This window comes from Gobio gobio, assembly GCF_949357685.1.
Source record: "Gobio gobio genome assembly, chromosome: 11".
NCBI classification, from domain to species: domain Eukaryota; kingdom Metazoa; phylum Chordata; class Actinopteri; order Cypriniformes; family Gobionidae; genus Gobio; species Gobio gobio.
Genome location: NC_137104.1, coordinates 720,501 through 737,229, shown reverse-complemented (window position 1 = coordinate 737,229; position 16,729 = coordinate 720,501). Strand labels below are relative to the sequence as shown.

At 47.6% G+C, this 16,729-nt stretch overlaps 1 protein-coding gene across 1 annotated transcript in view; it reads left to right on the top strand.

The window, feature by feature from the left end:
• Positions 1–16,443, top strand: part of anxa14 (annexin A14) — a 54,599-nt gene extending 38,156 nt beyond the window's left edge. Inside the window, exon 13 of the mRNA XM_079828808.1 lies at positions 16,252–16,443. Coding sequence (XP_079684934.1) covers positions 16,252–16,260 — 9 coding nt within the window. The 3' untranslated portion in view covers positions 16,261–16,443. The remainder of the gene's footprint in view (positions 1–16,251) is intronic.
• Positions 16,444–16,729: the final 286 nt, after the last annotated feature.

Genomic DNA, 16,729 nt, shown 5'->3' with positions numbered 1-16,729 from the left:
CTCACACATTTTCGCGAACATTATGCCCCAGGCTTATCAATACACCGTCCTTCCGTTCGGCCTGTCACTAGCACCCCGTACATTTACGAAGTGCATGGACGCGGCCCTCGCTCCCCTGAGAAACCGGGGGATGCGAATATTGAACTACTTGGACGACTGGCTCATCCTGGCGCAGTCAGAGGCCGAGCTCCTCGCCCACAGGGCAATGCTGCTCAGCCATTTGGACAGCCTGGGGCTCACGGTCAACTGGACCAAGAGCTCATTAGTGCCCACGCAATCAACCTCATTTCTGGGTTTGAATCTGGACACTGTGGCTATGTCTGCCCGCCTGTCACCACAACGCACGCGCCAAGTTCGGCGCATGGCTGCGTACTTCCGGCCGGGCAAAATCGCACCTCTCAAGCTTTTTCAGAGGATGCTGGGACGTATGGCCTCAGCTGCAGCTGTGCTCCAGCTGGGCTTAATGCGCATGCGCCCGCTGCAACGCTGGTTAAACGCCCGAGTGCCTCACAGAGCCTGGGCTGCCGGAGGTTTCAGGATCAGAGTGACTCAGGGCTGTGTTGCAGCCCTAGAGCCCTGGTTAGTAGCCGACTGGTACCAGCGGGGAGTGACAATGGGAGCCATCTCACACCGCAAAGTCATCTCGACGGACGCCTCCACCTCGGGTTGGGGCGCCGTTTTCGAGGGCAGACCGGCCTCGGGCCTCTGGTCGAGCGGAGAAAAACTCCTACACATAAACTGTTTGGAGATGATAGCGGTAGAGAACGCGCTCAAGCAGTTTCTCCCGTTTATACGGGGACACCATGTGTTGGTCCGGTCGGACAATACCACGGTGGTATCCTACGTGAACCGGCAGGGCGGTGTCAGGTCCAGGTGTCTGGGCAATCTGACAGAACGCCTGCTCGTGTGGGCAGACAGCTCGCTGCGCTCGCTGAGAGCGGCGCACGTTCCGGGCCACCTCAACGTGGGCCCGGACAAGCTGTCCAGGGGCCTCATTCTCCCAGGAGAATGGTCCCTGCACCCCCAGACAGTCCAGCTGGTATGGCGCCTATTCGGCAGAGCGGAGCTCGACCTCTTTGCAACAAAAGAGAACGCCCGCTGCTCGACGTTCTTGTCCAAAAGCGAGGATGCGCTGTCCCAACTTTGGCCCAGCCTCCCGCTGTATGCTTTCCCGCCGATTTCCCTATTGACCCAGGTTATAGCGAAAATCAGGGAAACGCGCCGCCCGGTGCTCCTTATAGCGCCGCGCTGGGAGAACCAGATTTGGTACCCAGAGCTGGTGAAGCTGTCGCACTCACCCCCCTGGCCAGTTCCGCTGAGAGCAGACCTCCTCTCTCAAGCAGGAGGGTCAGTTTGGCATCCCCATCCAGAGTGATGGTCTCTGCATGTATGGGTGACCAACGGATACCCGTTGACCTGCCCGAAGGGGTTATGAACACGATCTCACACTCTAGAGCCCCCTCGACGAGGCGGTTATATAGTTCTAAGTGGTCGGTGTTCACTGAGTGGTGTGCTTCCAAGGGATTGGAACCGCAGCAATGTGGGGTCCAGCGGGTGCTCTCCTTCCTCCAGGAGCTCTTGGAACTGGGCAGGTCCCCTTCCACGCTCAAAGTGTATGTAGCGGCTATAGCAGCGTTCGCCCAGACGACGCTAGGCAGCACGCTAGGAAGGAACGAGCTCATCATCCGTTTCCTCAGAGGAGCTAGACGGATGAATCCCCCGCGGCTCCCATCGGTTCCTATTTGGGATCTGGCCTTGGTCCTAGAGGCCATGAAGGCTCATCCCTTTGAACCGCTCGAGACTGTGGAACCAAGGTTCCTTTCGCTAAAAAACGCGTTCCTGATAGCTCTGGCTTCAGTGAAACGCGTGGGGGATCTACACGCGCTCTCAGTGAGCCCGACGTGTATGGAGTTCGGTCCTAATGACTCTAAGGTCATTCTCAGACCGAGGCATGGTTATGTCCCCAAAGCGATCGGCACTCCTTTCAGGGCGCAGATTATCTCCCTCTCGGCTCTGCCAGCATCCGACGAGGGGGACGGTGGCAATATCCTCTGCCCTGTCAGGGCATTGAGGGTTTATGTCACACGCTCCGCCGCCTTCAGGCGTTCTGAGCAGCTATTTGTTTCGTTTGGAGGGCGCGCTAAAGGTCTCGCCTCCTCGAAACAGACCCTGTCCAGGTGGATAGTGGACGCGATTGCAACTGCATACGCTTCCAAACACCTGCAGTGCCCGCTAGGTGTCAGAGCACACTCCAACAGAGGCATGGCCTCTTCGTGGGCTTGGGCCAGAGGGATTTCCATCCACGATATTTGCGTGGCGGCAGGCTGGGCCTCCCCGTCTACGTTCGTGAGATTTTACAATCTGGAAGTTCCTGCCTTACAGGCGAAAGTGTTATCAGTTCAATAAGGCTGTTGGTTCTGCCCGGTGATTCTGTGCAGACATAGCTCACATACTGGTAGTAAGTTCGGTACAAGGCTTATGTAAATTTGAAGGAGACCGGCGGTACCGTTCCCTCATTTACGAAAAGAGCTATTGTGAGTTTGAAGGTGACCGGCGGTGCCGTTACCTCACTCATATGACAAGATATTGTGAATTTGAAGGCGACCGGCCTTGCCGTTCCCTCATTCATGAGACAAGGTGTGGTGAATTTGAAGGCGACCGGCAGGTGCCGTTCCCTCATTCATAAGGCAGGGTGTTGTAACCACCCGTTGTAACCACCCGTCAGTTCAAACGAAGTGTCCGTATATGTGGTGGCCCGTTTCCTTACCGGCCACCCTGCCCGAGCAGTGTTATGGTCCCCGGTTCCCTGGGATACATATGCTGTATGCGAGGCGCGCACGGCGTTGACAATATGTTCCCGTAGCGTAAGGAACTTACGCAATACGAGAGAACCTCTCGTAAGAGAACGATACTCGGTTACTTAACGTAACCTCGGTTCTCTCTAGAAGAGGGAACGAGTATTGCGTTCCTTGCCGTGCGCCCCGCGGGCTTTTACGCTTCAGAACTACGAAAACCGAATATGCAGCCCGTGAGCCCTGCTTATATACACGTGGCCACGCCCCACCTGTAGGCAAATGAAGCCAGGTGGGCGCGAAGCGCCCTCATTGGTCGCCACGTCACGCGGGCTCACCGATAGGCTGCTGCAGTTGCCAGCAGAGCAGCCAATGGCACGCTGGAATAGCCTGCTATGGTCTGCCAGGCTGCCGCACTGCGTTGACAATGTTACAAAATTAAGGATAATTTTGGGTTTTTCAGAAATCTCGAAGAAAGAATACTTTCCCGTAGCGTAAGGAACTTACGCAATACTCGTTCCCTCTTCTAGAGAGAACCGAGGTTACGTTAAGTAACCGAGTATCGTTTTACACAAAAAATGCTGATGGCACCCCTTATGATTTTACACATAAAACGCTGATGGTACCCCTTATGATTTTACACATAAAACGCTGATGGTACCCCTTATGATTTTACACATAAAACGCTGATGGTACCCCTTATGATTTTACACTTAAAACACTGATGGTACCCCTTATGATTCTACACAAAAAATGCTGATGGTACCACTTATGGTTTTACACAAAAAATGCTGATGGCACCCCTTATGATTTTACACATAAAACGCTGATGGTACCACTTATGATTTTACACTTAAAACGCTGATGGTACCCCTTATGATTTTACACATAAAATGCTGATGGTACCCCTTATGGTTCTACACATAAAACGCTGATGGTACCCCTTATGATTTTACACATAAAATGCTGATAGTACCCATTATTGGTTCTACACAAAAAACACTGATGGTACCCCTTATGGTTTTACAACAAAAAAAGCTGACGATACCCCTTATGATTTTACACATAAAATGCTGATGGTACCCCTTTTGGTTCTACACATAAAACGCTGATGGTACCCCTTATGATTTTACACATAAAACGCTGATGATACCCCATATGGTTCTACACATAAAACGCTGATGGTACCCCTTATGATTTTACACATAAAACGCTGATGGTACCCCTTATGATTTTACACATAAAACGCTGATGGTACCCATTATTGGTTTTAAACATAAAATGCTGATGGTACCCCTTATGGTTTTACAACAAAAAAAGCTGATGGTACCCATTTTGATTTTACACATAAAACGCTGATGGTACTGTCACGGGGTGACCAGGGCCGGAACCTTTTTTTGCACGGGAGTTGTTGTTACATGGAGGAACACTTCCGGTGCAACACCAGGCCGGTTCCGGGCTCACGAACAGGGCGGAAGTGCAGCGAGAGCTGATCGAGTGAAATCACCGGCACGTGTGAGAGGAAAACCCCAACTGATTATCGGGGCGTGAGAAGCATAAAAGACGCTAACATTAGAGGGAGGACAGGAAGCGGAACAGCGAAGGAGGGTGGGGGGAAAGAGGAAGGAACAGTGGGAGCCGCAGTAAAGGCGCAAAGGAAGGACTGGGGACAGAGGAAGCAGGATTCTTCCAGCAAAGTAGCAAACTTGCTGTGGCATGAACGTTACATGAGGAAGATAAGTGACGTGGAGATGATGGTGCAATAGAGTCCTGTTTTATGCCAGCGTATGAAGATTCCATTTATCAAGGTGTCCATCTGAGCCCGAATACTGCCTTATTCACTGTGAAGTTTGGAGTGATTTGCAGTGCTGAGTTGATATTTTCACGTGTGGAGTTGAGTATGTTTACAGTGTACACACGAGTGTGGGACCTCCTCAGATTGTTCGGGCGACTGAGTGGATAAAAACCCTTAAGCACATCAGAACTGCTGAATTGAGTTCATCTCCTGCTGAAACCCAGTCCTGTGAGTACGAAATACAGAGTTAATGCTGACATCCTCGTCTGTTCCCCGTCTGTGTTGAAGCACATCAGATCTGCTGAATTGAGTTCATCTCCTGCTGAAGTCCAGTCCTGTGAGTACGAAATACAGAGTTAATGTTGACATCCTCGTCTGTTCCCCGTCTGTGCTGAAGCACATCAGATCTGCTGAATTGAGTCCCCCTCCTCATGAAATCCAGTCCTTTGAGTACGAAATACAGAGTTAATGTTGACATCCTCGTCTGTTCCCCGTCTGTGCTGAAGCACATCAGATCTGCTGAATTGAGTTCATCTCCTGCTGAAGTCCAGTCCTGTGAGTACGAAATACAGAGTTAATGTTGACATCCTCGTCTGTTCCCCGTCTGTGTTGAAGCACATCAGATCTGCTGAATTGAGTTCATCTCCTGCTGAAGTCCAGTCCTGTGAGTACGAAATACAGAGTTAATGTTGACATCCTCGTCTGTTCCCCGTCTGTGCTAAAGCACATCAGATCTGCTGAATTGAGTCTCCCTCCTCATGAAATCCAGTCCTTTGAGTACGAAATACAGAGTTAATGTTGACATCCTCGTCTGTTCCCCGTCTGTGCTAAAGCACATCAGAAATGCTGAATTGAGTTCATCTCCTGCTGAAGTCCAGTCCTGTGAGTACGAAATACAGAGTTAATGTTGACATCCTCGTCTGTTCCCCGTCTGTGCTGAAGCACATCAGATCTGCTGAATTGAGTTCATCTCCTGCTGAAGTCCAGTCCTGTGAGTACGAAATACAGAGTTAATGTTGACATCCTCGTCTGTTCCCCGTCTGTGCTGAAGCACATCAGATCTGCTGAATTGAGTCCCCCTCCTCATGAAATCCAGTCCTTTGAGTACGAAATACAGAGTTAATGTTGACATCCTCGTCTGTTCCCCGTCTGTGCTGAAGCACATCAGATCTGCTGAATTGAGTTCATCTCCTGCTGAAGTCCAGTCCTGTGAGTACGAAATACAGAGTTAATGTTGACATCCTCGTCTGTTCCCCGTCTGTGTTGAAGCACATCAGATCTGCTGAATTGAGTTCATCTCCTGCTGAAGTCCAGTCCTGTGAGTACGAAATACAGAGTTAATGTTGACATCCTCGTCTGTTCCCCGTCTGTGCTAAAGCACATCAGATCTGCTGAATTGAGTCTCCCTCCTCATGAAATCCAGTCCTTTGAGTACGAAATACAGAGTTAATGTTGACATCCTCGTCTGTTCCCCGTCTGTGCTAAAGCACATCAGAAATGCTGAATTGAGTTCATCTCCTGCTGAAGTCCAGTCCTGTGAGTATGAAATACAGAGTTAATGCTGACATCCTTGTCTGTTCCCCGTCTGTGCTAAAGCACATCAGAGCTGCTGAATTGAGTTCATCTCCTGCTGAAGTCCAGTCCTGTGAGTACGAAATACAGAGTTAATGTTGACATCCTCGTCTGTTCCCCGTCTGTGCTAAAGCACATCAGAAATGCTGAATTGAGTTCATCTCCTGCTGAAGTCCAGTCATGTGAGTACGAAATACAGAGTTAATGTTGACATCCTCGTCTGTTCCCCGTCTGTGCTAAAGCACATCAGAAATGCTGAATTGAGTTCATCTCCTGCTGAAGTCCAGTCCTGTGAGTACGAAATACAGAGTTAATGTTGACATCCTCGTCTGTTCCCCGTCTGTGCTAAAGCACATCAGAAATGCTGAATTGAGTCCCCCTCCTCATGAAATCCAGTCCTTTGAGTACGAAATACAGAGTTAATGTTGACATCCTCGTCTGTTCCCCGTCTGTGTTGAAGCACATCAGAAATGCTAAATTGAGTTCATCTCCTGCTGAAATCCAGTCCTGTGAGTACGAAATACAGAGTTAATGTTGACATCCTCGTCTGTTCCCCGTCTGTGCTGAAGCACATCAGATCTGCTGAATTGAGTTCATCTCCTGCTGAAGTCCAGTCCTGTGAGTACGAAATACAGAGTTAATGTGGACATCCTCGTCTGTTCCCCGTCTGTGCTAAAGCACATCAGAAATGCTGAATTGAGTCCCCCTCCTCATGAAATCCAGTCCTGTGGATGGAAAGAACAGAGCCGACGTGTGTTGGAGAGACACAGGAAGAGACTGCTTGATTTTAAAAGAGACATTCCTTTAATAAATAAAATTACAATTGTGCATCCTGTTGTCCGACCTCTTCTGTCCCGCGGGGTAGCTCCTCAGGGTGGTGTGGTTGTTCGGGGGTGTCGGTGGTCTGTGGCAGAAGCTCGCCGAAGGGAGCTGTACCGTGGAGAATACACATATGGGACCGCCGTAGGGGTCACAACATACGGATCCCAGCCTAACACAGGTTCCACCAATGCATACGAGTGTTAGACCTGGCATCGGACGCTCCGCCACATCCGACTGCCGCGGGTTGCAGAGGACTCAACAGGGTTCGCCATTTCCTGGGGAACTCGACTGGAGAAAATAAGCGCACGTATCCGTTCCACGGGGAAGGGAATGGCGCAGCAAGCCGTCACTAGAACGGGCACTTCAGTGTTGCTGACTATGGGAAGCGAGCACACGAGAAGCAACCGGCTCTACACGCAGGCTAAAGAACCTAGAGAACGTGTTAGGTGTCGCTCAGCCCGCAGCTCTACAATATCTGTCAGCGAGGCGCCGCGAGCCAGCGCCCAGGAAGAAGCAACAACCCTGGTGGAGTGAGCTCTAACCCCGAGAGGGGAGGGCACGTCTTGGGATTCATACGTCAAGACGATGGCATCCACTATCCAGTGGGCCATCTCTGCTTGAGGACAGCCTTTCCCTTCTGCTGGCCTCCAGTTGGCTGTTTGTTTGTTGGAAGTCTCGTTTGTTAATCACGTGACCTCGCGCGAGCTCAACGCGTTTCACTGGCGTGGCCGCTAGCCAGCGTGGTATAAGAGGTTTCTTTGTTTACACTTGAGTTCGAGAGAAGCAATCGAACTTCAGGGAGAACAACTAGTCTGTGAGTACTGTTTTCATTTTCTCATTTGATCTGTAGTTCAGCTGTTAGTCCGAACGTTGTCTGTGTGGTGTAGTTGGCTGTTTGTTTGTTGGAAGTCTCGTTTGTTAATCACGTGACCTCGCGCGAGCTCAACGCGTTTCACTGGGAGTAGCCAACTGTATTCAATAACGACAATTAACGTGAGTATAAATTGAGCGGTACTCCGCGGCAGCCGAAGCAGCAGCCCTCGTGTGAAGCCCTCATCGTGTGAAGACCGAGGAGTGTAAAGACCATTCGACTCTACTCTGCGCGACTCCACTCGAGCAAGGACACGACAAGGCACTTGAGTGTAGCTTTCCTTCAACTTTGTCCACTTTTGTGTTTTGCTTGTTGTTATCTGTTTGTTTCTCTGACCCGTATTCACTATGTGCTTCCAAATCACATAGTATTACCACATACACCCGTAAGTCACGCTCTGCACATTCTAGACACCGTAATCCTAATAATCTGCGTAGTGTACCTATTTCCTCTGCTACATTAATGTCCATTCCAATTGGTCTGTGGAATTGCCAGTCTGCTGTAAACAAAGCAGACTTTATTTCATCTATTTCCACTCATTCGCAAAACTAAACACGCTACTGACCTAACCCTGTATCAGTCTCTTCTCGCTTCTTTCTCTGCTAATGTCTCCACTGCTAAAACTACATACTACCACAACAAAATCAACAACTGCTCTGACTCTTGTGCACTTTTCAAAACATTCTCTTGGCTCCTTTGTCCTCCTCCCCCCCTCCTTCGTCAACTCTTACTGCTGAAGACTTTGCATCATTTTTCACAAACAAAACCTCCTCCATCAGCAGCCAATTCTCCACACCACAAACCGACACACACATTTCAACAACCATCACACACACGCTCCCCTCCTTCTCTCTGCTCTCTGAAGCAGATGTCTCCAAACTCATCCTTTCCAATCATCCCACTACCTGTCCGCTTGATCCTATCCCCACCCACCTCCTTCAGGCCATTTCTTCTTCTGTTACTCCTGCACTCACTCACATTGTCAACACTTCTCTTCACACCGGAACCTTCCCCACAGCATTTAAGCAGGCTCGGGTAACCCCACTGCTTAAGAAACCCTCTCTGAACCCAGCACTTTTAGAAAACTACAGACCGGTATCCTTTCTTCCTTTCATTGCAAAGACGCTTGAGCGAGTTGTGTTTAACCAGCTCTCTATGTTTCTTGAACAGAACAACCTCCTGGACATCAACCAATCCGGCTTCAAAAGCGGCCACTCAACTGAGACTGCCCTGCTCTCGGTTATGGAGGCACTGAGACAGGCAAGAGCGGCTTCCAAATCCACAGTACTTATCTTACTGGATTTGTCTGCTGCTTTTGACGCAGTTAACCACCAGATCCTCCTGTCAACTCTCATGAAGATGGGCATCTCAGGAACTGCTCTCCAGTGGTTCAAGTCTTACCTCTCAGGTAGGTCCTTCAGAGTGTCATGGAGAGGTGAAGTGTCTAAGTCACATCATCTAGCTACTGGCGTTCCCCAGGGCTCAGTGCTTGGACCACTTCTCTTCTCCATCTACATGTCATCACTGGGATCTGTCATTCAGAAACATGGCTTTTCCTATCACTGCTATGCCGATGACACTCAACTCTACTTCTCATTTCAACCAGATGATCCCACGGTTGGTGTGCGTATCGCTGCCTACCTAACAGACATTTCTGTCTGGATGAAGGAACATCACCTTCAACTCAGCCTTGCAAAGACAGAACTGCTTGTGGTCTCTGCCAACCCAGCACTTCACCACAATCTCTCCATTCAGCTAGGTTCATCAATCATAACTCCGTCCAGGACAGCCATGAACCTTGGGGTTGTGATTGATGATCAGCTAAAATTCACTGACCACATCACTGCAACAACCCGGTCCTGCAGATTTGCGTTATACAACATTAGGAAGATTAGACCCTTCCTATCAGAGCATGTCACACAACTACTGGTACAAGCTCTGGTTCTCTCCAGACTGGACTACTGTGATGCTCTTCTAGCGGGCCTTCCGGCATGCACTATCAAACCCTTGCAACTGATCCAGAATGCAGCGGCGAGGGTGGTCTTTAATGAGCCGAAGAGAGCGCACGTCACGCCTCTCTTCATCAGTCTGCACTGGCTGCCAATAGCTGCTCGCATCAAATTCAAGGCACTGGTGCTCGCCTTCAAAGCAACCACTGGCTCTGCACCAATATACCTAAATTCGCTCGTTCAGACTTACACACCCTCCAGGAACTTACGTTCTGCCAGTGAACGACGCCTTGTGGTGCCATACCAGAGAGGCATGAAATCGCTCTCATGGACCTTTTCCTGGACTGCCCCCACCTGGTGGAATGACCTGCCTATCTCAATTTGTGCGGCCGAGTCTGTAGCCATTTTCAAAAAACACCTAAAGACACATCTCTTCCAGCAGCACCTGATCAATCAAGAATAGCACTTATCATTCTATTCATTTTCTGTCTGTCTAATTTATTTATAAAATATAAAATAAAATAAAATTCTGTCCTGCTTTTTGTTACAGCACTTGCATACTGATGCCCTTGACTGTTCTAGTTGCTTCTTTTGCTCTCATTTGTAAGTCGCTTTGGATAAAAGCGTCTGCTAAATGACTAAATGTAAATGTAAATAACAGATGAAGAGCTGCTCTGAGGACCTGAAGCTTTGTGTTCTGTCAACATAGATGCGCAGGGCGAGAACTGGACAGAGAAAAGCTAGGGCTGTCCCTGTCCCTTAAGTCCCAAGAGGGTATAGAGCAGGGGTGTCCAAACTTTTTTTAAAGGGGGCCAGATTCGATGTTGTGGGCATACCCGGGGTATGGGGTCGACCCGGGGCCGGTCCCTTTTCTATAATATATATATATATATATATATATATATATATATATATATATATATATATATATATATATATATATATATATATATATATAAATTACATGTTTTGTTTCTTGGAAACAAGCTTGAGCTGACAGTAGAGTAGCTTGAGATAGGACACAGGAAATTTATAGATATTTAACAATATCTGTAAAACTTTCATCAACCAAAAAGTATTAATGGGGTGAAATTTAAATATTATTACTGAGTTAGAACTCTATTCTTATTTAAATTTAACAAGTGCTCTATTTAGATCACAGGTAAAACCACACTGCAAAAAATATTTTTCTTACTTGGTATTTCTGTCTTTTTCCAGTTTAAATATATAAAAATTCTTAAATCAAGATGCTTTTACTAAGGAAAATTATATATTTTTTCTTGATTCCTGGGGGAAAAAATCAAAATGAATTGAGTTTTTGCTTGAAACAAACAAAATTATTTGCCAATGGATTAGAAAAATAATCTTGTTTCTGTTTGGGAGAGAAACAAGATTCCAAACAGAAACATAATTTTTCTTACCCCATTGGTCGACATATTTGCTTATTTTAACCAAAAACTCACTTCAATTTCATTTTATTTTCCAGAAAATAAGAAAAAATATCTAATGTCATTTAACTTATCTCGTAAATGCATCTTCATTTAAGAAATTATAGATATATTTATACTAGAAACAAAACAAAAATACTAAATGACAGCATTTTTTGCAGTGCACACATGACAAAAAGTAAAAAAAAAAAATCTATATCTAGAATGGCTTTAAGGTATTTAGTCTATAAACATATAAATACAAATGCACAAAACTGCAAGTTTATGACAAAAATATTCTGTAATTTGGCCTTTATTACTAATTTAATACGTGTCTACATTACCAATTAAATAAAATTAGATATTAACCTACATTTCTGACAAATTACCCCAGTTACAGGAAGTGTTACCACAGTAAATCCATGATAAATGTTGGTGAATTGTTGTTTGAAAAGTATTTTAATTGAATCGGCTCAGCTGATTTGCACATTAGTGTTGTTGATTAAGTCAGCGCGGTTTAACTGGATTTAAATTAAATCAAATCACAGAGAGATTCGCAGCTCATACCGGAGACCTCTGTGCCGAACTTGAACACTTCTCATTGGCTGTTTAGTGGGCGCGTGATCGAGACACTCAGCAGGTAAACACATTTGTTCAGAGTTAGAGCCTGGCTATGGTTAGAGCTCGCGAGTTGCGCACAGCACAAGTAGCGCTGTTTCCCTGGCCTTAAAATCTAGTACTGCCACCTTGTGTTGACATCGTGAAACTGCACGATTTGTACATTTTCCATGGCGGGCCACATATAATATATTTTAATAGACAAGCTGTGGGCCGTTTGAAATTCATGCCCGGGCCGCATTTGGCCCGCTGGCCGGACTTTGGACACCCCTGGTATAGAGGGAGGGCGAGGCGTATTTAGTCTCCTCGCCCCCCTCAGGAACCTGACGATCAGATCATGCTTGCCTAAGGACTCACCATTAACCATATTATGATTTGCGGCAATAGCGGCAACGTACACTTTGAGGGTGGAGGGAGACAGCCTTCGCTCCAACCCATCTTGAAGAAAAGAGAGCACAGATCTGACCGCTGACCGATCTGAACACTTTCGGGGGTCTTCTTGGTGAGAAGAGCACCAATCGACGAACAGGTTCCACTTCAGTGCATACAGCCGTCTCGTAGAGGGGGCTCTGGCGGAAGTGATGGTGTCAACCACAGCCTGTGGTAAGTCACCTAGAACCTTCGCGTCCCGTCCAGGGACCAGACATAGAGTTTCCAGAGGTCCGGACGTGGGTGCCATAGGGTCCATAGGGAGTCAGGAGGTCCTTCCTCAGAGGAATGGGCCAAGGAGGTGCTGTCGCGAGGAGCACTGGTTCCGGGAACCAAGTCCTGTTGGGCCAATACGGAGCGACCAAGAGGAGTTGCTCCTCATCCTCCCTGACCTTGCACAGTGTCTGTGCGAGAAAGCTCACTTGTGGAAACGCATATTTGCGTAGGCCCCGGGGCCAGCTGTGTGCCAGCGCATCCGTGCCGAGGGTTCCCTCGGTCAGGGGATAAAACAACTGTGCGGCCCCAAAGCGACTACAGATCAGCTGGACCACCTGGGGGTGGAGTCTCCACTCTCCGGGGGGGAACCAGCAACCGTGACAGCTCGTCAGCCGCACAATTGAGCGGGCCCGGAAGGTGAATGGCACGAAGGGACCTCAGATGCTTCTGACTCCACAGGAGGAGGTGGCGGGCGAGTTTGGGACATGCGGCAGGAGCGTAGACCACCCTGTTTATTAATGTACGCAACGGCAACGTGCTTGTCTTTGAGCGCCATTTTGAAGCGGCTGAGAGCAAGACGAACTGCCAGCAACTCCAGGCAATTGATGTGCCATTGCAGTTGGGGCCCCGTCCACAGACCCGAAACTGCAAGCCCGTTGTACGTGGCACCCCACCCGGTGGATGAGGCATCCGTGGAGACAACAGAATGCCTGGACACTTGTTCTAGAGGCACTCCTGCCCGTAGAAATGAAGGGTCTGACCATGGGCTGAAGGTTTGGCGGCATCTCGGCGTCACTTGGACACGGAGGGACCCGCTGTGCCATGCCCATCTCGGGACTCGGTCGTGTAGCCAGTGTTGATGCGGTCTCATATGGAGCAGCCCTAGCGGCATTGCTGCGGCTGCTGCTGCCATATGCCCCAGGAGCCTCTGAAATTGTTTCAGTGGTACCGCTGTGCTGCGTTTGAACGAATTCAAGCAGTTCAACACTGACTGGATGCGCTCCTCGGTGAGGCGTCCGAGTCGATCTCCATCCCGAGAAAAGAGATCCTCTGTACGGGACAGAGTTTGCTCTTCTCCCAGTTGACCCGAAGACCCAACTGGCTGAGGTGCCGAAGCACCATGTCCCTGTGTTCGCACAACTGATCCCGTGACTGAGCAAGGATCAGCCAGTCGTCGAGATAGTTGAGAAGGCGAACATCGCGCTCCCTCATGGGAGCAATGGCCACCTCCGCGACTTTTGTGAAGACACGGGGCGACAGGGACAGCCCGAAGGGCAGGACTTTGTACTGATATGCTTGTCTGTCGAATGCAAAGCGTAGAAACGGTCTGTGTTGAGCGAGAATCGAGACATTAAAGTACGCGTCCTTCAGGTCGATCACTGCAAAGCAATCTTGGGGACGGATGCACCTGAAGATGCGCTTTTGCGTTAGCATTCTGAACGGCATCCTGTGGAGGGAGCGGTTCAAGTGTCGCAGATCCAAGATCGGTCGTAACCCGCCACCCAGACGCGCTCTCTTGGCACCCAGAGATGTTGGAAACTGCTATTTTATTGGAGGCAGCAGCGGACCGCCGGGGCAGGATGTGTTTGATGGCCTCCGTCTGTGCGTGTGAGAGGGAACGACCGCATCCAGAAACGCACGGGTGGAATGACATCTTGAAAAAGACGCAGTGTCACACCCGTGTTGCTCTTTTTGTGAGGAAAACGCTCTTTCAGAAGTGCAGAAGCACCCAGGGAAGACCGCGGCAACACACAGGGAATAAGGCAGCCTATGTTTGCACTCAAGGAAACGCTCACCGTTACCAACAGTTGCTGTGAAAACAGCAGTTGTTTCACTCTAATGCAGCAGAGTCTTGCGGTCGTGCTGGTTAAAGCCGTTACACCAGCACAGCGTCCCTCTTCGTTCTCTGGAAAACTCTCGATGTCTTTTGCTGAATGAACAGAAAAAGCAGTCTGCTTCATCAACGCCGTTCGGCTCCGAAGTGAATGACGTCAGTGCGTTGCTCTTGCTTCCTGTTTATACCCGCGGCGCGGGGCGGAGCGCGAGATGCAAATCTCGCACGCCAATGGCCCATTGGCCCGTTCTCTAAATCTCGAAGCTGATAGGGGCTCTCTGAAGTGATTCCAATACGTCTGTACAACTGACGTACGTCAAACGTGACTGACTGAAAGGGAACAATACGGTGCTCATCGTATACATATCTATGGTGCTCATCACATAACCTAATACTTAATACTTAAACACTTAAGGCTATTCATTTTCAAACTTAAACATTGTATATTTTAATCTGGACTAAATTACATGCCCTAGATATTGTTTGAATACGGAATCTGACTGTTGTTCAGTCACACACACTTTACAATAAGGCTCTATAATTTAACATTAGTTAATTCATTAACAAACTGACAATGAAAAATACTTCTAAAGCATTTATTAATCTTAGTTAAATGTAAATTTCAGCAAAATAATAACACATTATTAAAATCAAAAGTTGTAACTGTATTATTTAATGGACCTGAGCTAACACTAACAGTTGCTTTTTTAACTAACATTATCAAAGAATAATAACTGTAAAAATGTAGCTATTCGCTCTTTGTTAATGTTAATGCATTAACTAGTAAGAACTTAAAGTGTTACCTATTGTTCTTTATAATTTTTTAGCACTTTAATCTGTTTTAAAAATGTGTTTACTTTATACAGTTTTGTGTATTGCTTTATTGTATTTCAATGTTTGGTTCTTTTTGTTATAAGAAAGTTTTTAAACCTGTTATATTATGACAACACTTTTTTTGCAACGAATTTCAATATCGCGATAATACCGTAACCCGCGATAAAAGCTTCAGCAATTAACCGCAACATGAAAATTTGATAACGGCACATGCTTAACTGCAGGTGGTCGATCCTTTTCCTATTTAGCTCCGAAACTCTGGAACAGTCTTCCTAGCATTGTTCGGGAAGCAGACACACTCTGTCAGTTTAAATCTAGACTAAAAACACATCTCTTTACTGTGGCATACACATAAAACACTTTTTCAGTTCAATGATTGTTAGGCTACATTAACTAGGTCAGCCGGAACCGGGAACACTTCCCATAACACCTGATGAACTCGTGACATCATCAGAAGAACGGCATCTACGCTAATGATAGTCTCTCTGTTTATCCCGAGGTTTACTGCAGTCAGCCGGATCCGGATCAGATGCTGGACCTGCGCTAGACCCGACAAACTCATGACCCTGAAGTGTCTGAGAGACCGTGATTAGACTCTCCCTGAAACTGCCTCATCGACACGGCATCCTCAATAAACCCGTCTCCAGCGTGATGACTCCGATCATTCGAATATTCCGATCTATTATGACCTCTGACCTGTAAAGTTGCCAGAATAATAATAATACGCTGTTTGTTAATTGGCCAGAGGAGAACTGCCCCCCCGACTGAGCCTGGTTTCTCCAAGGTTTATTTTCCTCCATTCTGCTCCTGATGGGGTTTTGGTTTCCTTGCCACTGTTGCCTCTGGCTTGGGTTGCTCAGTTGGGGACACTAAATGTTCAACTAAATATCCAAATAAATCTAATTATTAAACTAAATTAACCATATAAACTAAATTACTGATCTAATTACTGATCTAATGCCTACACTGTCACTGTATAATAATTGTAATGAGCTGATGACATCACCGTTTTCTCCGGAGCGGCTGTACGGCTGAATCAGATTCTGTGTCATTATTTTCATGTTTAACACTCTCTGTTTCCTGTTTTCCCAGCTGTCATGAGCCCATAAACCCAGTAAATGACTGACAGAAACACTGGTTTTACATACACTGATTTAATCCAGAAGAGTCTCGCCGTCACTCTTCACGCTTCTCTGAGGACGTCTGAACAAAGGCACTTTACATCCCTTCACTCTTTATGGACGATTGTTCATTGCATTTGAATTAAAAAATCTACAGAAATTCACACTTTCTATTTCTAATTTCAAGCATTCAAGCATACAGTCACAAGAAACATTCAGTCCATAAAACTGTTGCTCAGGTCATACTGTAGCGTTTACATTTCTGCATTTGGCAGATGCTTCAGTCCCCAAGCGGCTTCTATTGTGTGTGTGTTGGTCTTGTGCTAGAGTTCCTCTGAGAAGAGCTTCAGATCAGCAGCGAGAGCAGCAGGAGCGCCAGAGAACAGCTGAGGACGGACACTCGCAGAGACTCGCTGGACGACCGAGTAGTGGACAGAGCTGTAGTTGTA